This window comes from Perna viridis, chromosome 12 (genome assembly GCF_037379345.1).
Source record: "Perna viridis isolate PV_CMFRI_1.1 ecotype Kerala chromosome 12, ASM3737934v1, whole genome shotgun sequence".
In the NCBI taxonomy this organism is placed as follows: Eukaryota; Metazoa; Mollusca; class Bivalvia; order Mytilida; family Mytilidae; genus Perna; species Perna viridis.
This window is the reverse complement of record NC_142456.1, coordinates 4,988,627-5,011,080: the sequence shown is the minus strand read 5'-3', so window position 1 is coordinate 5,011,080 and position 22,454 is coordinate 4,988,627. Positions and strand designations below refer to the sequence as shown.

Below are 22,454 nucleotides of genomic sequence, written 5' to 3'. Positions count from 1 at the left end.
CAGGGGAAAGACATAGTTTAATAATTAATAAAAAATATTGGCATGAAATCTTGATTTACCGTAAAAAATTTCTGTATCTTCTCTAACCTACTTTGTAATTCATCTAACTCATAGAACCCCTTCTAATCATCAATCCTGGACTCAACCCTGGTCAGTGGATATACAATTTAAATAAAAAATTTGAATACATACAGTACCATACAGCACCAGTAAGCAAAAAGCTAAATTCAATGATTATCCATCTGTCCATCTGTCCCCCCCCCAAAAAAAAAAAAAAAAAACAATTTTGCCCCACATGTAATAAATCATTAATACCAGCTTACATTAATTTTTAATGTATAAGTGCAAATCACTACAATGGTACAAATATCTTGGTAAAATGTTTTGCTTATGACATAATATTACTTAACAAATGTAAACTTTTAGGTTTTATAACATATTACAAAATGTATATGACAAAAAATGACATTTTGTACATGTATCAATTAAGAAAGAACAACAACAGTCAAACTTAGACAAATCCAATTTTTCGATACATGTATCTAAACACTGAATATTACACACAAAAAAATGATTCATTAACACACATGTAACTTTTTTTTTCAAATTCTACCTTAAAAAAATCTCTGTCATAGAATGAAGTACTCTTACCAAACCAGATATATTTCCAATGCTTATTTTCAACCTCCTTTAATTCCTCTGCCATTAGAAACGAAACATTATACTCCAGTCAAAACATCTGTCTGAATTCTCTATGTGAAGGAAAGTCTACCGATTTATCTTATCTTTCTCTGCTAGGCACATTTTGAAAATAAATTTATGTTGCTTCCGGAATGAATAGTTTTTGCATGATGGTAAAGATATTTAGTTGTGTAAATGATTTTTTAATCTCAATAGCATTCTAGTGATAATTTACAACCATAAAATGGCTCATTTTATGTGGATTAGAAGCCTTGCCAATGTTTCTGGATTTTTTGCTTGAAAATAAAGGTCTGTTAATATACTTTAATATCCTGCTTACATTGTTACAGTTCATGAAGAAAATCTAGACATTAAAATGTCATACTGACATAGGTAAATTTTATATGGCTGTAAATATGTGAACATAATTAAACTAAGGTTGATTGATTGATTGGTTGTAGTTAATAATCATTAGCAGATATAAAGTTCATGAACCTTAACTGAGAAAATTTAGTGGATTCACCTTTGCACTGGACCAGCAATAGTCTGATCAAAAATAGCAAATACTTTACACCTCACAAAAGAAGCAGACTTAGGAAGACCATGTCTCTTTGACTTGTCAGACAAGTAACATTGTCCATTTTGACTAGGATTCTATATTTTGACTAAGTAGGCAAGTCACAAACTCCACTTTGACTTAGAAAACAAGTCACAAACTCAACTGTAACTAGGAAGACAATTCACAAACACCACTTTTACTCTGACTACATGTAGGAATAGCAGTTACATACTCAACACTGATTAGAAAGTAAAGTCACATACTCAACTCTAACCAAAGACAATTCACGAGGTCATTTTGACTAGGAAGACTTCAATGCATCATTCTGACACCAAACTAGTTATTGCTCTGGTACATCCAGTCACGGACTGAGGTAAGAAGTTTATGTAGAAGGGGTTGTGATTTCAATTCAAGACTACCCATAAGGTATATGAATTTCAGTTGGATTAATTTCTTATTAATTTCCTGATTATTGATACTACAAATATCGTTGTAATCACTTAATTGCATCCCTCCAACACATTTTTGGCCAAATGTTTAAATTGTCAAATACATTTGTACCTTAGTGTTTAAAGGTACCCAAATGACAATCAAAGTCATACATTGTAGTTACATGTATTCATTTGATGATGGCACAAACCAACCTGTTTTTTTTTTTTTCAAATAGTTTGTTACACAACTTCATTCATATATATGTTGTGGGTTGGCAGCATCTTAGGTACACTGACTGTATGTACTTGTATTTTGCAGTTTTCTCTAAAAATAGATATATATTTCCTATTTTGGATTCACATGTCTAATTAGTGAAATATTAAGATTATACATCAAAGGGAAAAGACACAATAATGGACCAAAGACACAACAATGGACCAAAGACACAACAAAGGACCAAAGACACAACAATGGACTAAAGACACAACAATGGACCAAAGACACAACAATGGACTAAAGACACAACAATGGACTAAAGACACAACAACTATTCAAAACTAACTTTGAGCAACAGACAGACAGACAAAAACACCATGTCTACAGTGGAAAGTTAGAGAAATAATAATGTGTAAGAAATCTCAGCTCTGACAGACAGAGAGATGGACAGACATCCAGACCAGATACAACATAAGATGTTACCAGTGAAAACTTTTGGGGAGCTGTTACTACTAAGGTAGTACCCAGTACCTTGACTTGCTACAAGCTCCCCTTAATCATATATATGACACAGAAAATCTATGCTCTCTGATAATGCCACTAATATTTGCTGTGATCTCTCCGGTAATAATCAGTAGATTTGCTATCAGAGGGATACATGCAATCAATAAACTTTGTCAAATATCCTTTGCTATAAAGAGCGGGATTTGCTACACAGTACCAACAATTAGATATCTTAAGAATATGATAAGACCCATGTCCTCTAAATCATGTCATACCCCTCTATTTCTGCCATACTGATTGATCATGTTCAAATGGGGTGATTATTGAATCATTTTAGCCAACCCAGTACACAAATGGCAGTCATTGCTCCCATTATAAATGACAATACAGTGATCTAAATTAAAAGATCAAATTTCTCTCTTTACATAAGTCTGGACACCTAGTATAATTACTCCCCAGTCTGTATGGGTTATCATACCTGAAGCAGCAAGGCCATAACAATCATATAATCTGTTTCTTTGGTTTGATTGGTCTTTTTTTAAACCATATATTACTGTAGCCACATATTGACAACTTATTTTTGAGAAAGAATGAAATTAGCCGCACAAAAAAGGAAAATAAAATATAACATTCTTTTGATATTTTTTGGAATGAATTTCATAAAAATAGAAAAAAGTCATATATGTACTTTTAAGAAGACTATATGTGATTATGATTCATTCAAAATTGTTTTAAAATGTCTGAGAGAAATATGAACTTTTGGCCCTGTTTTTTTTTGCTCTTTTTGCAAATATAATACGTGATGAAATTGTCTGAGAGAATTATGGACTTTTGGCCCTGTTTTTTTGCTCTTTTTGCAAATATAATATATGGTAAAAATGTCTGATAGAAATATGAACTTTTGGCCCTGTTTTTTTTGTGCTCTTTTTGCAAATATATTATATGGTAATACTTGTAAAACCCTCTGTCTGACTCATTAAAAATGTACCAGTAAATCACATGTCAAATATTTCTTTAAGTATTCTCTTAAAATCATCAATGCTGCCTTCCTCACATCTGTAGGTCAAACTTGATTACCCAATGAAGATTGCTTTCTTTGTTTGTTGAGGTTTAACGCCCGAGCAGCAATATTTCAGCTATATTCAGGCAATAACGAAATAAATGATTTGGAGTGGACTTGAATTTAAGTGGATGACTTATCTATTCTTGTCAAGTTGATTTATTGCAGATAAAATTATATTTAAAGTTATCTGATGCACAATGTGAAACCCAATACTACCTTGTGGTATAGGCAATCTTAAACTGTTAATTTTATTCTAAAGGGCAAGTGTATTGTAAAATATTTATACTTATAAGATAGAGTTATTTCCCCTATTGTAATGCAAATGTCAGGCATAACATGTTATATGTATGTTAATTTTTTTTAACAATTAAGTAAATTCTCTTAAATTATAGCCAACAGAACCCCCTTTTTCTGAACCATGTTCAAAATCTCTGTATTAAAACATTACACATTGCAGTCACAATCAAATTTGAAGCTTTTTACAATAGTTATAATAGGTTTATGGAAGAGTTTAGACACTTGCACCTATTTGACTGAGTATATGAAATAAGCTACTGGTATATATTTTGGGTTCTCGTGTATCACGAACAAAAATTCACATGAAATACTGAGATTTGATGCAGTTTTGTCAATCAACACAACTTTAACCTAAATCATTCAAAAAAAGATTTTAAAACAAAAACACAATGTAGTTCATTCATGAAATTTATAATTGTCATTTCCAATTCATAAAAACAAAATAAGGAAATGGTTAAGGCGGGGTTCCCCCACATTTCCTTTACTTTCAACACCTCACGTTAAAACAACGTAACTGCCACAACTTAATAAGTATTTTCTTGATCAATAAAAACCATGTGACAATTAGCGCCACTGAAAGCAAAAATTGTTTAAATTTGAGACAACAATTACAGGTGTCATTTTCAAATAATATTTTCCTAATTAATTAACGTCATATTTTAACCATTGTACATTTTATGGTGAACATCAGAATGCATTCAGAATAAGTCTGCCTTGACATTGTGCATGATAACCGCATATGAAAAGAAATGTTCTAAAGACACGATTTTACGTAATAAGGCACGAGACAAAAATAATACTGACATAATTTCCTTACATGTAGTTTAAGCCCTTTCAAATGTATTGTCATGTGTCTACACTGTGTATGTGTATTATTACATAATGTCAATATAGGGGCCATGGTTGAAATAAAGGAATATTATATTTTACTTTATCTAAATTTGTATGTGTTATGTTAGAACTGAAAGGTGCACCGACAAAAAATATGTAGTTTTCAGTTTGACAACCATTTCTTATCATTAAGATGACTAGCCTATTTTCCATTATCACACTCTGGTGAATATGTGAGTTTACCAACTTCAAATTAGGAGTTCTGTTTTCTTTTTGCCACATTTGAACAAAATGAGCAAATGATTATGTCTAATAAAATAAAAAAAAACTGAAGACCAACTTTCAAACAAATAAAATGAAAATAAGACAAACAGGACCATACCAATACATCTTACACAGATGATTACCATTCATCAATATCTTGTTTAAAAAGTGACAAAATGTACTTAATGATCAAGTGTCAAAATGATGGAATATTTTTCAAGGTCATTACAGTCAAATTGAATCTTATCTTCACATTTATAACACACAAATCCATTTATTTTGTTAACAGTTTTAAAGGTATAGTAGGTAATTCTGAATTATTGCATCAGCTGTATATTGTTTACATTTTAGATTTAGAATTTTATGACAATTATTAAGTGTGGGATTAATTTTTGTGTTGATTTGAAAATTGCTAAAAATATTTCAAAATTCCATTGTGATAACATATGTTTACAAATTCATCCACAAGCACAATTTATATAATTCATAAAACTGCTGCAATGGCTCATGATTTCACAGCAATGAAATCAGCGAAACACTAGAAAAAAATCAACAACATTTTTTCAAGTAGACGTAAGTCTCCCGAAGCTGTTACAAATGAAGCATTTAGTTAAGTCCCATAACTCCTATAAAAATAATGGTGTTATATGCTAAAACCAACAACATACCATATCGAACCACCTTTCAGAATTTCAATGAAAGTATTAAGTTGCCCCAATAAGTCATATTTATACCTAGTACAGACAGACAGACAGTTAGAGACAGACAATATTATACTCCTAATATGTATTTAAACAAGAGAAATCAGGGAAATGTTTTGTGGTTACTTATACGACCAACTTGATACTATCTTATGTGAACCACTGGATAAAATGCATTTTCAGAAATAACAAGTATGTATAGTCACAAGTGTGCCATAGAAACCCTTTAATACAGAAAAAAGTTTCTGTGCAAACATAAATTTAATCAAAGAATCTAAGAGATAAAAATAATGGTATCATAATTTTAAATGTGCACTGTGTCGACTGAAAACCAATATACCCTTAATATTGGCGGCAAATTATGAAAATACAATGAATTTCCAGGTGCATAAAAGTTACAACCCAGGCCATATTGCACATTATGCATGCAGACATGCAGTGATAACAAAATGCATATTGTTAAAAAAAGACCTTTGATACATACAAAAAGATAATATTCTGTCAGGTTTATCGCCTTGTATAGGATTTCACGCAGCCATAACAGTCATGCGTCTCTATTTAAAACAAGACATTTAAGGCAATTGACACTTATGGATGTCCAATTGAATTCAGGAAAGCTATAAGTTTGCAAATTAGGATATTTTAAGCAGCTTTCATAACGAGACATGCTGGTATACTAGTCATTAAAGCAGGAGCATCTGATCACAAGTATTTGAATAGTTTTGGTATATTTCGATGTTGTCAATACTAATGACTATGTCAATAACTTATTTTTTTCAAATTAGGTAAGGACAGAAAAAAATGAAAACATAAACTGAAAAAATCCACCACATACATGAACATGAAACAATGGTCTTCTTCATGCTACTACTTGTTGGTACCTGGTATAAAAATCAAAAATTGAAAAAGCCAAACCAAAAAAAAAAAAAAAATAATCCTGTAAATTATTTTATTTTTCGAATTTTTTTTTACATAGAGTTGATCAATCTAGACTTTATCAGTGCTTGAACCAAGATGGCAATAAAATGTTTAGGGTAAGCACAAAAACACGAAACAGATAAGGTACTGGTACTGTAGCAGGAAATAGACAAAATTTTTGCGCCAAACTGTAATTTTGTATAATTAATCATACTTTTAAACTATTAAAATATGTCAAAATAGGTTCCTTCTTTAAGTTTTCATATTAAAAGAAAATATGAAGTGTCTTTAAAAGAGCCGGGATGGAAAGTATCAGTTTTATTACAAAAACAAATGAAAATCCTATAGTATTTAATTAGATTTAATGATGTGGGTCAGATTACTTTGAATGCTATGAGAGAGACATGAATCTCCACTGCTACTGTAAGAGCTACATCTGATTAATCAATTCACAATAACAAGTCTAGAAATGTAACTTAAGGGAGGATATAACAGGGATTTAATGACCCCTGTGAGAACCAAACTGACCATTAATAGGAAAAGTTGTGGCCAAGGTTTCCATAGAAATTATAAATCTGACCCATAAAATTTCCTAAAAGACACCGCAAAAGGTTAATCCCTAAAATCCTTAAATTCTCACAACCTCTTTCACAATAGGAATTACCACAGTGAAGAGACTAACAATATTACCAAGTTTCATTAAAATCATAATAGCGATCAATTTAAATCCAGTGAAAACTGGGAGTGTGTTCAAAGCATCAGCATCATAAAAAATGTCCATTTTAATTATTTTTCAACATCATTCAAATATGGGGATAAATTACATTTTAGAATTCCCAACAGCAATTTGACATGACCACAAAATTCACATCTGATTTTAATGATAATTTTACTACCACCTGTCCCTGGGTGGAAAGATAACAGCGACTTTGATGTCTAACTTTGACAAGGTGTTAATGATATTCTACCTGCAGAAATTTACAAAGGTACATTTGTTTACATGTTTGTAAGGCAGCTTATAGTCAAGAACACCAAGGGGAGGCTACTGATAAAGGAAAATGTCAAAACATACACCTTGAATGAAGACACCATAATTGTGAATCATTATCCAATTCGATTATTTGATTAAAGTACATTTCACTTGAAATGTCAATATCAGTTTTTATGTAACATTACAACAAAATCTGAAAATCTTATTGAATATCTTTGTTGTTCTGGAAGACAGTATCTGAATATCAATATTTTCATGACAAGCAGTTATGTATTATGTAGTAATCAATCTACATGTACTTATATCCTTACACATGCATGTATGTGCTTCAGAAGAAAAGCAAGTACATTGAAACTGGTCTAAATTGAACCCCGAATAAATAAAAAAAAGCTGTCTAAACAAGTTCCTCTTTATCAGTTTTAATGCAATTTGAACCTTTGAAAACCGAACATCAGAACAAATTTTCAGTTAAAAAAAGGTTTAAATGTACATGTAATCAATTTTTTTAATTAGTTGAGTTTGCATATTTGTGCAATGTTTATATTGAACAAAACCTGTTAACTTCATATTTTGTTCCACAATTTTTGCATGTAATACTGCAACTATAACTAGGCAATATAACTGTATTGTCGACCATAGATTTGGTGGTGATGGGAAAGGAAAGCCATTGTAGGAATATTTGTCACATCAAACACTAATACAATTGTCTCCATTCAAATGAAACTGTCAAATAATAGTTCTGTGATAACAATGATTAAAAATCTTTAAATATAAATCTGCATGTAATAAATTTGAGTCAGTCAATGGTGGAATTGACATTCTGAAATTTACAGTGTTATATTATGAAATTCCATGTGACAACAAATCCTGTATTAGTATAACTTATAGTATACCTCTACAATAATCCATCTGGTGACCGATCTCTCTCCATGATCCGAAACTCAACTGACGAAAAAACCTAGTCATTTTTATCCCGAAATATATCACTGAAAGTTTGTAAACACAAATATCCAAACAAAAGCCCTGAAACCAACTCTTACAATGTCATTATGTTGGTATGACCACAATGTACCAATTTTATTACTATAGTGCTACAATGTGTCTAACTTGCCAATCATGGTAAAAAAACAATATACTTGATGCACCCTGAACGGCCAGCTAAAGACATTAAAGGGGGTAATCAAAGGGGAAATTCTTAATCTAAAATGTTAAAAATAAACAAACAGAAAACAAGAAATAATTCAAGTATTTAAAATATTGAAAATTTGATTATATAGTTATTTTTGAAAAGGACTGATTGATTTAAATCGAATATTCAAAATTTGACAAATGACAAAATTCAAAATATATGCCCCTTTGAACTTCCCATAGGCCACACCTCTACTATAGGATTATGGTTACCTCCAGCTGACCATAATAAAACTTGGTATACCATGTCCTGAAGGTTACATGGTAAATCATTGGTCTCCTTGATCTCTGATCTACAGCTGGTTCATAACAATAAAAGAACCACTGCAAAAACCAGTGAGCGAGGCCACATAAAATGAAATACATAAACTTTTCACTATGTGTGACCATGGTCCTTCTAAAACTGACTTGGGAAAGTGATTAGGCATTATACATGTTGATGTTTAAGAAAATAGTAAGTTATTTGAAGACAACAATTCATATTCAATTTTGGTTTGTAGCTAGTTTCTAGCATTATATCTAATACAGTAAGCAACAAGTAGGCGTGTATTTTTAATTTTTCAAATTTATTCAACATTAGGGACAACTATGTAAAATTTTAAAATTTATCTTTGTTTACTAGAACTGTAAATGCTTCAAAATTAGTCATTAAGTGCAACTATTTGATTTCAAATGCATGTAACTATCAATTACAGAAATGTAGGAACATAGAAAATTAATCATAATATTTCTCTTGAAACTTTAGATAACTTGGATTTAAAGTTAGAGAATGGGCCATTTTAATTATCTTCAGAGTTTCAATAGACCATTCTTTAACATTCCTGAAGAAAATTTCTAACTTGATATGACAAGTAACAAATGGTGCATGGTCTCTTATAATCTTTAGATCACTGATAGATAAGTACATTGGTTCATTTGGGACAAGATGTTTTTTTGGCTTGGCCTGACAATAAAGACATCAGTGTACTGGTTATATATAGACTTGGAGAACCCCTGACCTGGTACAAATCACCCATCAACACCATGAATAGTAAATAAAAAAATCATAATACAGTGAAAACTCTATTAGGTTAATAAAATATAGATTACAAGTAATATCTTCCTTCAGGTGTTTATATATTTACATAAAATGTTTTAAAATCATATAGAAGAAAAATTAATATGTATAGAATTTTGAATATTAGATACATGTATTTGATACATGTAGATTCTGAAATAGCTTAAAAATAAAGACTGGGATATCTAGTTTCTAAAATCTATGTATTTCCTGAAAGGTTTTAATTTGAGCTGCAACTTAGGGCAATAAAGCCTTCATTGGAAGAAGCCCTTGAGTCGCAGCTGAGGGCAACAACCTTCACTGGACGAAGTCATGTAATTGAGCAAATCTGTAATATTTCAGAACCTCTATAAACCTTTATATATATATTGTTTCATGGGTACAACACAGACTACATTTACAAATATAGTACAAATCACATGGGAGCAACAGGGAAATCCAAGCATTCCACATTCATGTTATATGGTTGGAGCATCAGTGACATCCTATTTATTTTATGAATCTGGATATATATAAAATTATAGATAACTAAAGTACATTTCAGTCATGATAAATTTCATGCAGTTTCTTTTTCTGAGTGATGAATTGAGAAGGAAATACCTTATGTCAGTATACATGTACTAATTTAAACTACATGTACTACAAGTATATAAATGAGTCATCATGCAATGATTAAAAAGTAGAAAAGACTACAATAGAAAGAAGAAAAAGACCTTGGGGAAAATCAGATATAAAGGGGAGATAATCACTCTGGTGACCATGATGATATGAAATTTTATATCATTACTTAATATGCACAACTTCAAAAGAAGTTCTCCATCATAATTCTAAAAATACATGTATGTACATTCTATTAAACTTTAATACAATTCACATGAGATTTTCAGGTGGTTGCTTTTATTATTGAAATTCAAAAATATGGATATTAAAACTTCACAAAGATAAATTGCATGGAGAAAATTTAAATCACCCTACACCTACTGATCTGCATGGTGTCAAAAATTGATGAAGTTTTTCATTTCTTTAAAGAATAAAAATGATGAAATTTATTATACTGTAATTCTAAATTGCAATGAAACTGACTCAGCCTGGCATAATTCATATTTTGAAAAGTCTCCTTCTCAGCTGATTAGTTTTTATTATAATGTACTAGGTAAGAAAGAAGGAATGTATCACATGGGAAGAAAGAAGGAATGTATCACATGGGAAGAAAGAAGGAATGTATCATATGGGAAGAAAGAAGTTGTTGAATATTAGTTAAAAATATCAGAGTATTATGATAATAGAAGCCCTGGTGAATCAGACCCCATCAAGTTGGTTTAGTCCCCCGTTTTTCCATCAGGTAAATGTAGATCCGAAGGGAGGAGTTGTGATCGCTTCTGCCTGCTCCCTTCCCAGACCAAAATATATTATGAATTTAGAAGGATATTCACTTATTTGTAGCATACTTGGATGGGATGAGGTACATGTAGCCTGGCCTGCTCCCTTTAATATAAAATTGAAATATAATTTCTAAATGATAAACATTTTGGGGTTAAAACGTAAAATATAGTCCAGAAAGCAATATATTGCAAAAAACATACAAGAAAATTTGTCATTAAGCATTGTATTATTTTCATAAGTGAATATAAGCTGCATATTTTGACAATACTATGTATTCATTTAGGAAAAAACTGTGGGTCTCATGTAAGGACACCAACTATTTCAATTGGCTATTCAGTTTGTGTTTAAAAAAAACAATAATTAAGTGCTGTTCAAGTAAAATGGTGAAAAATGTTAACATAAGTAATCTCCAATCAGCACAATTTACCAATACAAAAATCATTCTTTAGAAATATTATAATTCTCTTCTTAGTTATTCTCTTCTTAGTTATTTCCAAGGTTCATTTTGAATGAACTAAATTCCACCCTGGATATCATTAAAATGACCAATAATTTTTGACAGTTTTATTCCTGCTCCATGCTGCGGACAAGATGGTTATCACCTTCTAAATGATAATTTCTCTCAGTACGGACAATTCAAGTGTTAATCATGATTTCCGTGTCAGGTCACTTATACAAGATTTTGACCACATCATTACCCAAACTGCACTTACTGGTTAATGCCAAATTAAACCCTAACCATGAGGCTCGGCCCTAGGCTTCTGTTGTCACACAATAAAAACCACTGAAAAGGGGCTAACAGATCTAAACCTTTACACAGTTTATTTCAATACCCATACTAAATAACTTTGCACTTGAAAGTAATCCATTAGCTTCAAATAGAGCATAATAGTTCTTACAAGAACAAGCAGAGCAAATTTCATTATAATCTCTCTGATAGCATCAGGGGTAGCTATAATTATAAGCTGTGAGCAGCCAAGGTGATTATACCAACAAAGGCTGCCAAGATATTGTCAAGGGCGTGTTTACTTTTTGATTGTAGTATCTTGTCTGGAGTATAGAGCATACTACTCTAAACCTTAATTCTAAGGGGTGTTTATTTGGTGTAATACCTTGTCTGAAGTATCTAGAATTTCTTCTATTTATAACACCTGATAATGTGATAGATTTCACAATTTCAATTTATCACTACAAGTAGCATTTATCTTGTATTAATGTACTTCAATCTGAATGTAAAGGTCATATTTTAGGAGCACTTTAAGTATTTATAAATGAAAGACTAAATTAATCACATTCCTGCCATTGAGGTTTCACACTACTGGTCTTATCCTCCTTGTCAAATCCTCCCCATTAAAGGGAAAGTAAAAACTATTCTTGTATTACTATATGATATATGGATAGGGACAAGCAAATAATCTACTTTAATGAGGGCAAAATAAGGGGCGGGCTACATTGTATATTGAAATTAAATGTTTATGAAGAGTTTGATTAGGACATGTAAAAAATTGAGGTACATGTACATGTATGTTTTGAGCACAAATAATAATCACAATGCATGTATTAGTCATAATTTTGGAGAATTAGTCTTGAAACTAATGTGATAAACTCAATCTATAGAGACAAAATTTCCCCCCTCAATTGGGCTTTATAGGTAAACTACGTAATTGTCTGTCACATTAACTCCCAAAGACCCCTTGTAGAACCCCTTTAATTCTACCTGCAGCTTCAACACTTTCATCATTAAACAGAGTAACATAAATTGAAAATTTATGCAGATTTTGCTCATGTCAACCACATTTTAGATTTACTTTAAAAGTTATGCACACTATTTACAAAAATAGTTAAAACACCCATTTTAATGCCTGTTTAAAATACCATTTAGATTCACATCATCATAGTTTTTTCACCTTTTTGTTCATTCAAGGCTGTTTGTTTTGAATATGAAATGAACGATTTGTCCTTGGGTAAAACCTTAATAAAGACATGTTCACAAAAATGAAACAAGCCAGCTCCTACAGATTGCATCACCAATCTTGTTAAAGACCAAAAGAAATATCTAAAATTCTCCTGATTTTTTTATTTTGATAAAATTGTAGGAATTAAGCAAATGTTTGAAATCATTACTCAATCTTTATAATTGGATGAAGAAACTCAAAATACAAAGAAAAACAGAGCTCTCTGGGGTGGATCCAAAAATTTTAGAAAGGGGTTCCAATTCACAGGGGAGGCTATTATAAAAAGTGGTTTAGACACCAGGAATATCTCTGGATCAGCCACTGGCTCTGTAGTACATGTATGAGGTGTACTGACATGTACATTTGTACAGTTGCACATCTATTACAGATTCTTATCAATCTTGTAGGATTGTAACTAAGATCCATTTGCAGGAATAGAAGTTAGTCCTAACAATAAAGCAGATGCAGATGCAGAAAAATGGGGATGATTCTGTAAAATAAGCTACTGCAGATGAACAAGGTCATTGAATAAAAGTTCCTGAAAAATGTATTTCATTTGTAGACCAGTAGACTGTTTAAACAGTGATCAAGGGAACCAAGATTTGAGCAAAAAAAAAATAATGTAGTCCAAGGATAAAGACAAGACAGGGAGACAAAGAATATCAACTAGCCAAAATAACATGTCCAAAGTAACAAAAGTAAATGAGAAACTCAGCATGCTCAGAATCCACTAAAAACTGGGAACATGGACCAGGTGCATTGGTAGGGTAAGCACCTTCGTATTTAAACATGAAGAAAAAATAAAGAACTTCACAAAATGCAGCATGATACATCCACAGTGGCCAAACCTTGAACAGTTGGGGCACGTGTGGACATAATATCAGTTTTTGATACACTTAGAATAGGGACTCATAATTCATTATGGACACTTTTTTGGACACAATACAGCACAAAATTTGAAATTCAATTAAGAATTTTCAAAATCAGACCAAAAACTAAAAGTTGATTTTTTGGGGGGTGGCCCCTTTGACCCTTCATAACTTGAATACCGTTGGAGATATCTTAAATCTGAAAATGCAGGCAGGGATTTGCATAATATTTGTTTTTGACACACGTAACATTGGGACTTGCATTGCAATATTGCACAATATTCTTGAAATTCAATTCAAATATAAATGTCTGCTTCAGGGTGCACTCATAGATCACTTTGTACCTCAGTATCTCAAAAACAGTGAATTAAAGGGTAAATTTGGTCAGCATACTTCTTTAAAAAGCTCTTGTATTTAGGAGAGGATTGTCATATATACAATCAAAAAGAAAATAATTTCAAAGTAGCACCAAATATAAAAAAATGTCCAACTGTTGAGGTGTGGTTTCCTTTGGCCCCTTATAACTTGAAAACCGTAAGAGACATCTGAAATCTGATTGGAAAATGCAGGCAAAAATTTTCATGATTGCACCAAACAAAAAAGACATTTTTTTAGTGTGTTGTTCCCTTTGACCCCTTGAAAGTAGAAAACTGTAAAAGATTCTTAAACCTCTTTCAGAAATGCTGGCAAGGACTTTTATGAGGAATTTAATAAAAACAAAAATTCAAAATACGTCCAGAAATAAACGAAATATTACCAAGAAATCCAAAAAAGAATTTATTTCTTGACCTTTGTGGCCCCTATTTCTAGACCTTAAACCCTAAAAATCAATCCAAGCATTCCTTTTTGTGGTATGGCACCTTGTTAAACAATTTCAAAAAGATTCAGTCACTAATAGTCAAGTTATTGTCTGGACATCAGGAAAATGCATGTTTCTGGCCCCTCCTTTTTGGTCTCTAATTTCTGAAAAGTTCAAGTCTAACCCCAAAAAAATCAATCCAATTCTGACCATTGTGGTATAGAATATTGTGGAACAATATCATAGACATTCCTATGCTTTTATTCGAGATACATGCATATATTAAATTCCATGACATTTTTGTTTTAGGCCCCTTTTTGGCCCCTAATACTATAACAGTTGGGCCATAACCCTAAATATCAATACCAACCTTCCTTTTGTGGTTCAGAACCTCATTATAAAATTTTATATATTATAGATCAATCAACTAATACCAAAGGTATGGCAAATTTTTTCCTGTCATAAAAATTTTGACAGACTGGTATGATACATGTATCTGTATCTGTTAATAAAATTTCAGTGGCCTAGCTAGGCCATACAACAAAATACATATTGTTTCCAATCAGTGTAATTTGTTTGCCTTCAATGGCCCATGATATATTTAACAATTATTCATCTTCATAGTATGGTAATGAAATGACAAACAAGACAATTCAGGTGCACCCTTGCATTTTTTTTCTTTCCAGTCAGAGACAGGTGTGAAACAAGGCAACTCAGGTGCACCTCTGCAGTATGGAGCATCTTTACTTCATCAACAAAGTAACTTGCGTGCATATTTACCCCAGACATATAACATATCTGTTTATAAACTGCAAAGGTTAAAGAAGATGATAAAACTGAAGTCATTCAAATGTTATCAAGGGTAAAATACATGTATCAAATTTACAAACTAAAATGGATACCCTCTAGTCATGCATGGTAGAACAACCACACATTAATTTTCTGTCAAAATAAAATTTATTTGATACTTACTGAAATTTAATAAATCGGGTCCTTATAGCCACCAGGTGTATGGAGAATAAATACACACATCTTCATGTAGGAATATTCATATATTAACATGTAAAATTGGATGTTTTAGTTTGTTGTACATGAGGGATCAACTATTTAATTTCCATCCCTGGATAATATTTAACTATACAAATGTAGTTATGGTACAGATTTGTTTTCCTCATTGAATAATAACAAGAATAGGTATATATGTCAAAGAGAACCCCCCCCCCCCAACGGGACCAAAATTTCAGCCCATGGCAACCCATTGGTCTTCAATGAAGGATGAGGAAACCCTCTCACTATAGGGCACAGGCTGCAGCTGGCCCCAAAAGCTTTTTGTAAAAGGACAATTAAACTACTCGTCCTGGATTTTTCTTCCCACTAAACTGGTTCAGCCTTTGAATTCTGCTACCCCTTATTCCAACTGAAAACCAACTTTACACATGTCTTGCCCATGGTAAATATTTTGAAAATTTTAGGCCACACGATCTCTTCAAATTAGTGAGGTCCCTGCAGGTTCATTTTAGGCCACACAATCTCTTCAAATTAGTGAGGTCCCAGCAGGTTCATTTTAGGCCACACAATCTCTTCAAATTAGTGAGGTTCCTGCAGGTTGATTTTAGGCCACACAATCTCATCAAATTAGTGAGGTCCCTGTATTTTAATTTTAGGCCACACGATCTCTTCAAATTAGTGAGGTCCCCATAGGTTAATTCTAGGCCACACGATCTGTTCAAATTAAGGTCCCTGCAGGTTCATTACTATCAACTGTAGATTTAGGTTTACATTCATATACAAATAATGTAAGTCATGGACCTTCAACATTTTTCAATCTTTTTAAAGAGGACTTTTTGCTTTCCAAAAGTGGGTCATCATTTTCAAACTTGGGAAATACCAGGACATTCCATTCTTGTTGTACATGTACTGCATGTACATCTTTGAACCCCTGACAGTACATGTACATAAAATTAGAATACACATGTATGCTACGCAGGGCCAAATATAAGCTTACTCAGACACTTATACATATACATGTACAAAATGTTCTTTTTCAGTCTCTATAATCATAAGCATTAAGATACAAAATGTAAATAATATACATGTACACGACAAGACTTTCTGTCACAATTTTAAATACTTGAGACAATATAAAATAAAATACATGTATGTACAGTTAGAAGCAAATTAATATATTGATCAATCGATTGATTAATTGCAGTTATTTTTTTACAAATATTCTTATTGAATTGAACTGCTGCATACTATATAAACACTTTAAGATGGAATTTTAAGGAGCTTGCTGGCGGAAGTTATACCATACAGCAATAATACTGACTTCAATTAACAATTACAAGGAAATAGGAAGTCATTTTAAACACTATCACACCACTTCAATTTGTTTCTCATTAGCCTTATTTAATTAAGATGATATAACTAAATCAGAGACCTCAAAAGCCACAGAAGTTCAAGTCTATATTTACAGAAGTGTAAATTACAAAATATTGATTGACAATTATTGGTTATGAGGTAATAAATTACATAACTTGATACTTAAGGCCAGGTGATATTGACATTCAGTAATCAATAGACTTATACAGGTAAACAAAGGATGTTTGGATAGCCCTTACAATTGTGGGATACAGTTACTAGCAATATTAAGACTGGCAGTTTAAAAGGCAGGATTTATTAAACAATGAATTAACATTTATATTTTACTATGCGAAAAATGCATATACATGTATTATGTCTCTATCTACATATACATGTACTCCTCACATGTACAGGTATTATGATTCATGGTATATTTTTTTCATTCTAATATTGATTTCTATAGACTTTGAATATCTTCTTGTAATATGTACATGTATATTGGACCCTCATAAGTTGATTTTTCACAAAATATACATTAGAAAATTTGACTTTTAGGGGCTAAGAAATCATATGTACACATCTACCCACATTTCAAAATAAATACACATACCCAGTAATACTCTTTTACCCCACAAATCTCTTTCAGATTCTTATTAGTTGTTATATACATTGTATAAATACATATAAGGATTATATAAAAATTAAAGCAGTCAACTTTTTATCAGCTCAGTCAGAGATCTTTGAAATGCAAAAAAGGGTCATTTATTTTGTAAGATTTAATCAGCAGGAGGAGAAATTATATCAGGAACATTTTTTGACACTAGTATTGTAATGTGTTACATTTGAGTGGACACATGAATTAAAGGAATTTATTTCATGTGGTGGCATTAAACTTTACACAAAAAAGTTAATAAGGAGATAAAAAATGTCTATACATTGTACATATATACACTGTAGTTAAAGTAACAGTTACTACATATTTTTATTAAACCTTTTAGTTGAATTTGGAACATACATGTACATGTACATTTCTTGTATGTTTCTTAACAGAATTATGTCAGATTTTCATTTAGCTAACCTACATGTACATTTATTTCCAAGATCTTGAAACTTCCAATAAAAAAATCAAATTACATGTACACTAACATGATTGTAATTTGGATGTCGGTAAAAGCTCAACAATGCTTATGATTATTATGATTATTTATTATTATTATTATTATTATTATTATTATTATTATGTATGTAATGCTGACTAAATAAAACTTATTAATTTTTTTATATTTAGTCAAATAAAGATGTACTTCTTGATGTAAACAAAAAATTTCTTCAATTTTTTGGGTTGTATACATGTACTTTATCAAAACAGTAGGTTAATAAAAATCGATTGTTTCCGCTATTACAAAATACCAGTACATGTACATGCACAAATGTACATGTATAACCAAAATGTAATAATACTCACAATTCATGGTATAAAAAAAAATAAGAATACATGTACATCAACATAATACTCTTGTTTTTGGGTTTTTTTTCTCAGTCAAGATTAGTTCAGGCATTGAAAATTTATTGTTGTAAGTACAAACTTGACAAATTAGATTTATCTGTTTAATAACTTTGTCAGAAAACACCTGAGGTTAAACTTGGAAAAAATACATGGCAATTGTCAAACCATTGACATCTGTTCTTTATTGTGGAATAATATAGGGACCAATAGGTTCAATGTATGCATACCGTAAAAAAAAAAACAACTTAGGAAAGTTATATTAATTTGTTAAACATATACAAAGTATATTTACACATTACACTGGATGAAATACATGTACATGCATCTGAATGTTTTGCATGTTACGTGTAGAATTGATGCAACTAACAAAAATATTTAACCAATTATGGAATGGAAAAATACCTGCTTTTACTAAACATTATAATTAAATGCTAAACTTAGCAAATTTCTTTAGACTTATCTTTCAATAAAATTTTAAAAGAAATTAACATTTGCATACATGTACATGTACATGCACATGCAAAATAATACCTTTTGCAATTGAAATTAATTAAAAGGACTGTAAAAATTAAAAAGAAAATTTTGAGAGATTATAACACTTAAAAAGACATTTCAAAACTTTCTTAATGTTTAAAAATTAACATCTGATAATTTTAATGGTATATGAACTAATCCATGCTACAATGGACTTAGAGTAAATAGGTCAGTCTTTCTAGAAATCATGATATAAAGGCCTAAATGGTGTTTGAGTTAATCTTTAATGGTCCTTTTATGGACTTCCATTCAGTGCAGATCACTTCAAATAAAATTGTAGACGAGAAATGTTCACCTTATTTAATTTGAGTATTCTTACACCAATTCTATTTACACATGATTTGATGCCTAGGCTAAACAAAAATTTATTGTCACAATTGAATTGAAAAATGTCTTATAGCTTTGGTTTATCCCTTACAGACAAGCAATTTGGCACTATCAATGGTATGAATCTGTGAACTTTCAAAATTGGCATGTTTAATTATAAATGGAATTGAAAATCCGAATTTCAGAATAAAGTGGCAGGTGTGTTTTTTTACCTATACAATGAAAATGTAAAATTGAAAAAAAAAATATTCCCAACTTTTTTCAAAATGCAAGTACATGTAATTGAGATTATAAAAAAATGAGTATTTGGCATACTACATGTACATGTATAATCATCAGCTTAAAGGATGTCCATAATACTATTTTGTATGTGCTTAATTCAAAACTCTACTTAAAGTTTTAAATTTCAGTTTAATTCAATACAATAAGAAAAAAATATTTCTTATTGCTCAATGTTTTCAAAATAACAATTTCAATGAACAAGTATTTTTCAAGAAAGACCGATCTTCTCCAAAATTTTGAATGGACACAACAATTTAAATGTCAAAACAACTGAACAATTCTTACCGTCAAGTTTTTCCATTTGTCCAAATAAAATATTAAACACCATAATTGAATTTCCAATTCGTTCCTTCACATGTTTATCCCATGTTTACATTTTTGTTATCAAAGTTAAATACACCATGAAAATGAAAGTAGTCACAATGACACTGTCGGTTTGCTTCTGTGTCGATATCAGCTGATTCCATGCGTTCTACTTAAAAGAAGAATTTTTCGTAGGATAATAGGATGACGATAAAGCTTCCGAATGGGCAAAATAATTTCCCGCGAACATTCTTTTGTAATTTTAAGCGAGATAACTCTAATCCAAATTCCAGTATTTTAGTGAAAATACAAATCGACTTGAATTACCTAACAAGTTGAAGTGTAATATTTCTTTTTGTGCATGTTTAAATTAAAAAAAAAAATTACCAGTAATATTTTTCATGCCCGGATCATTGTAAAGTTTAGAAAACTTCCTGCGTCTACTACATTGTACTTACCTAATAATATTGTTCAAGAATTCTTGATAAAAATATTACCTACAAACAGAGAAATATTCAAAACAAAAAATAATTTGTTTATCTACGTTTTGGGTTAAATTTTTAAAATTGCATCTTTGTAATGATATAAAAACAAAAATGCCGACGAAAATTTACCCACTGAGAACGGGACACAAGTAAACGCAGACCCTGACATTGTAAGGATGAGGAAAATTGAATTATGATCAGACTTCTATTGGACAACTCGTATCCGATTGTACACGTACAATATTTCGACCATTCATGAATCCGTCACGATCGACTTTCAACTCAACCCCTGTTCATCCCAATCATTGGACGGCATTTTTAAATATAACGAGAATGGATTTGGTGAACATGTTAAAGAGACAACAGCCCACCGGGATGAAAAATGTCAGCTCAAGATCATCCATGGGTCTTCAGTGGCAGGCTGCAACTACATGTAACTATCCATTGCAAACGTACAAGACATAATCACTTGGCGGGCATTTTGAACAGAGCTGCTGTTGTGAACTCGAACATGGCATCGCACCTGACCGAGGGAAGTTATGACTCAAATGTAAAGTGCCTGTCATTTATTTTTTGTCTGCGTGTTTCCTTGAGATTATCAAATCACGACTTGCTTTGATATTCACAGCGGTACTGATTTTATTCTGTAGTCGATCTAGCTGCTTATGAGCGGGTCCACGCCTGCTATAAAAATGTTTACAAGGTATTTCTTTTTTTTGTAGATACATATAGTGTTAGGTTATAATTCACATATGTATACACTATATGGAAAAACAATAATTTACACTAATGCGTTCCTAACCTAGTAAACACCACGTACAAAAATCTGTAGAGTATTTTCATGTGTATACGTCAGTATTTTACCCATCGATTTTATCCATCAAACAGCGCAGAACTTCAGCAAATCATACTACTCCATACTTGTCTACTTCACTATCAGGAAATACTATTATAATTCAATCAGGAGGTCTATAATTATATAACGCATCAAATATTTGTTTGACTTGTCTATGGAAGTCGAAAAAATACATACTTTTTGTACATTTGTTTTTGCAATAGTTGCAAAGATTTCCTTGTTGGTAATTGTAATATGTATTATTTTTTTTCTACCTGTTCGGGCCCATGACTGGTGAATAAATCTATACGTGGCGTTGTTTAACGGGAGGTAACTCGAGATTAAAAAAATAGTATTTTCAACGTTATTTTTGTTTGTGCACATGTTGGTATTCATAAAGAAACAGCACACAAAGTTTAATGAAATATATGGCATACACTGTTCAAAAATACAAACATTGGCAGCGGAGGTACCGTTAAACCTATCACTTTGTCAACATGTAATCTGAAGTCCTACAACAAATGATAAAATCATCACTAATATCTGCACAGTTCTCAACAGAATGTAATTTTCCTCTTTTACATTCGATATAGAATGTTCCTAAAACTTTTTATAGGAAAAGGAACACAAATTGACACCGTCCTTTAATTTCATAACAATCTATACTATATAGTAGATTGTGTTTTCAATAAAGTAATAAATAATAATGCATATATATGTTCATTTGATACTTCGGTATTTCTTTCTCACTTGTGGACCAAAAGTCTCAAGTGTATTCATCAACCCAGTACGAATTATTATATCACAATGTACCTAACCTTGCCATAGCACAAAATTCGGAAGGCCTAAAACAAAAAGGCTGCATTCCTTTTATTAAATATTTGACTATAATAATGTAGCTCCTTTAGATTTACTATGGTAGAACTTATCAATGTTGGATTTTTGCTGCCTATTTCTGTTTTGTTTTTGATTACTTCCTGTAAACAATGTTGAATCTTGAACATTTTTTACCGCTATAACATTGGTTTCCTTGATTACTCTTACTTAGTAATAGGTACAAATACTGCTGATGAGAGGTTATTTCTGGAAACACATGTACATGTATGGCA

General features: G+C 31.3%; 1 protein-coding gene and 1 long non-coding RNA gene across 4 annotated transcripts in view; one reads left to right on the top strand and one right to left on the bottom strand.

The window, feature by feature from the left end:
* The window catches only part of LOC148600947 (uncharacterized), a 62,495-nt gene extending 42,294 nt beyond the window's left edge, over positions 1 to 20,201 (bottom strand). Inside the window, exon 1 of one of the 2 annotated variants that reach the window (XM_088554174.1) lies at positions 20,008 to 20,201. In XM_088554174.1, coding sequence (XP_088410300.1) covers positions 20,008 to 20,050 — 43 coding nt within the window. In that variant the 5' untranslated portion in view covers positions 20,051 to 20,201. Of the gene's footprint in view, positions 1 to 651; positions 812 to 20,007 lie in introns of those variants that run through there. The other variant, XM_088554173.1, reaches the window with a different exon arrangement.
* LOC148600948 (uncharacterized) lies at positions 800 to 4,604 on the top strand. Of its 2 annotated transcripts, none has more exons than XR_015916960.1 (3): positions 800 to 854; positions 1,456 to 1,613; positions 2,071 to 4,604. It is a non-coding gene; the product is annotated as an uncharacterized LOC148600948 (long non-coding RNA). The 2 variants fall into 2 exon arrangements; XR_015916961.1 differs by having other exon boundaries at positions 842 to 990.
* Positions 20,202 to 22,454: the final 2,253 nt, after the last annotated feature.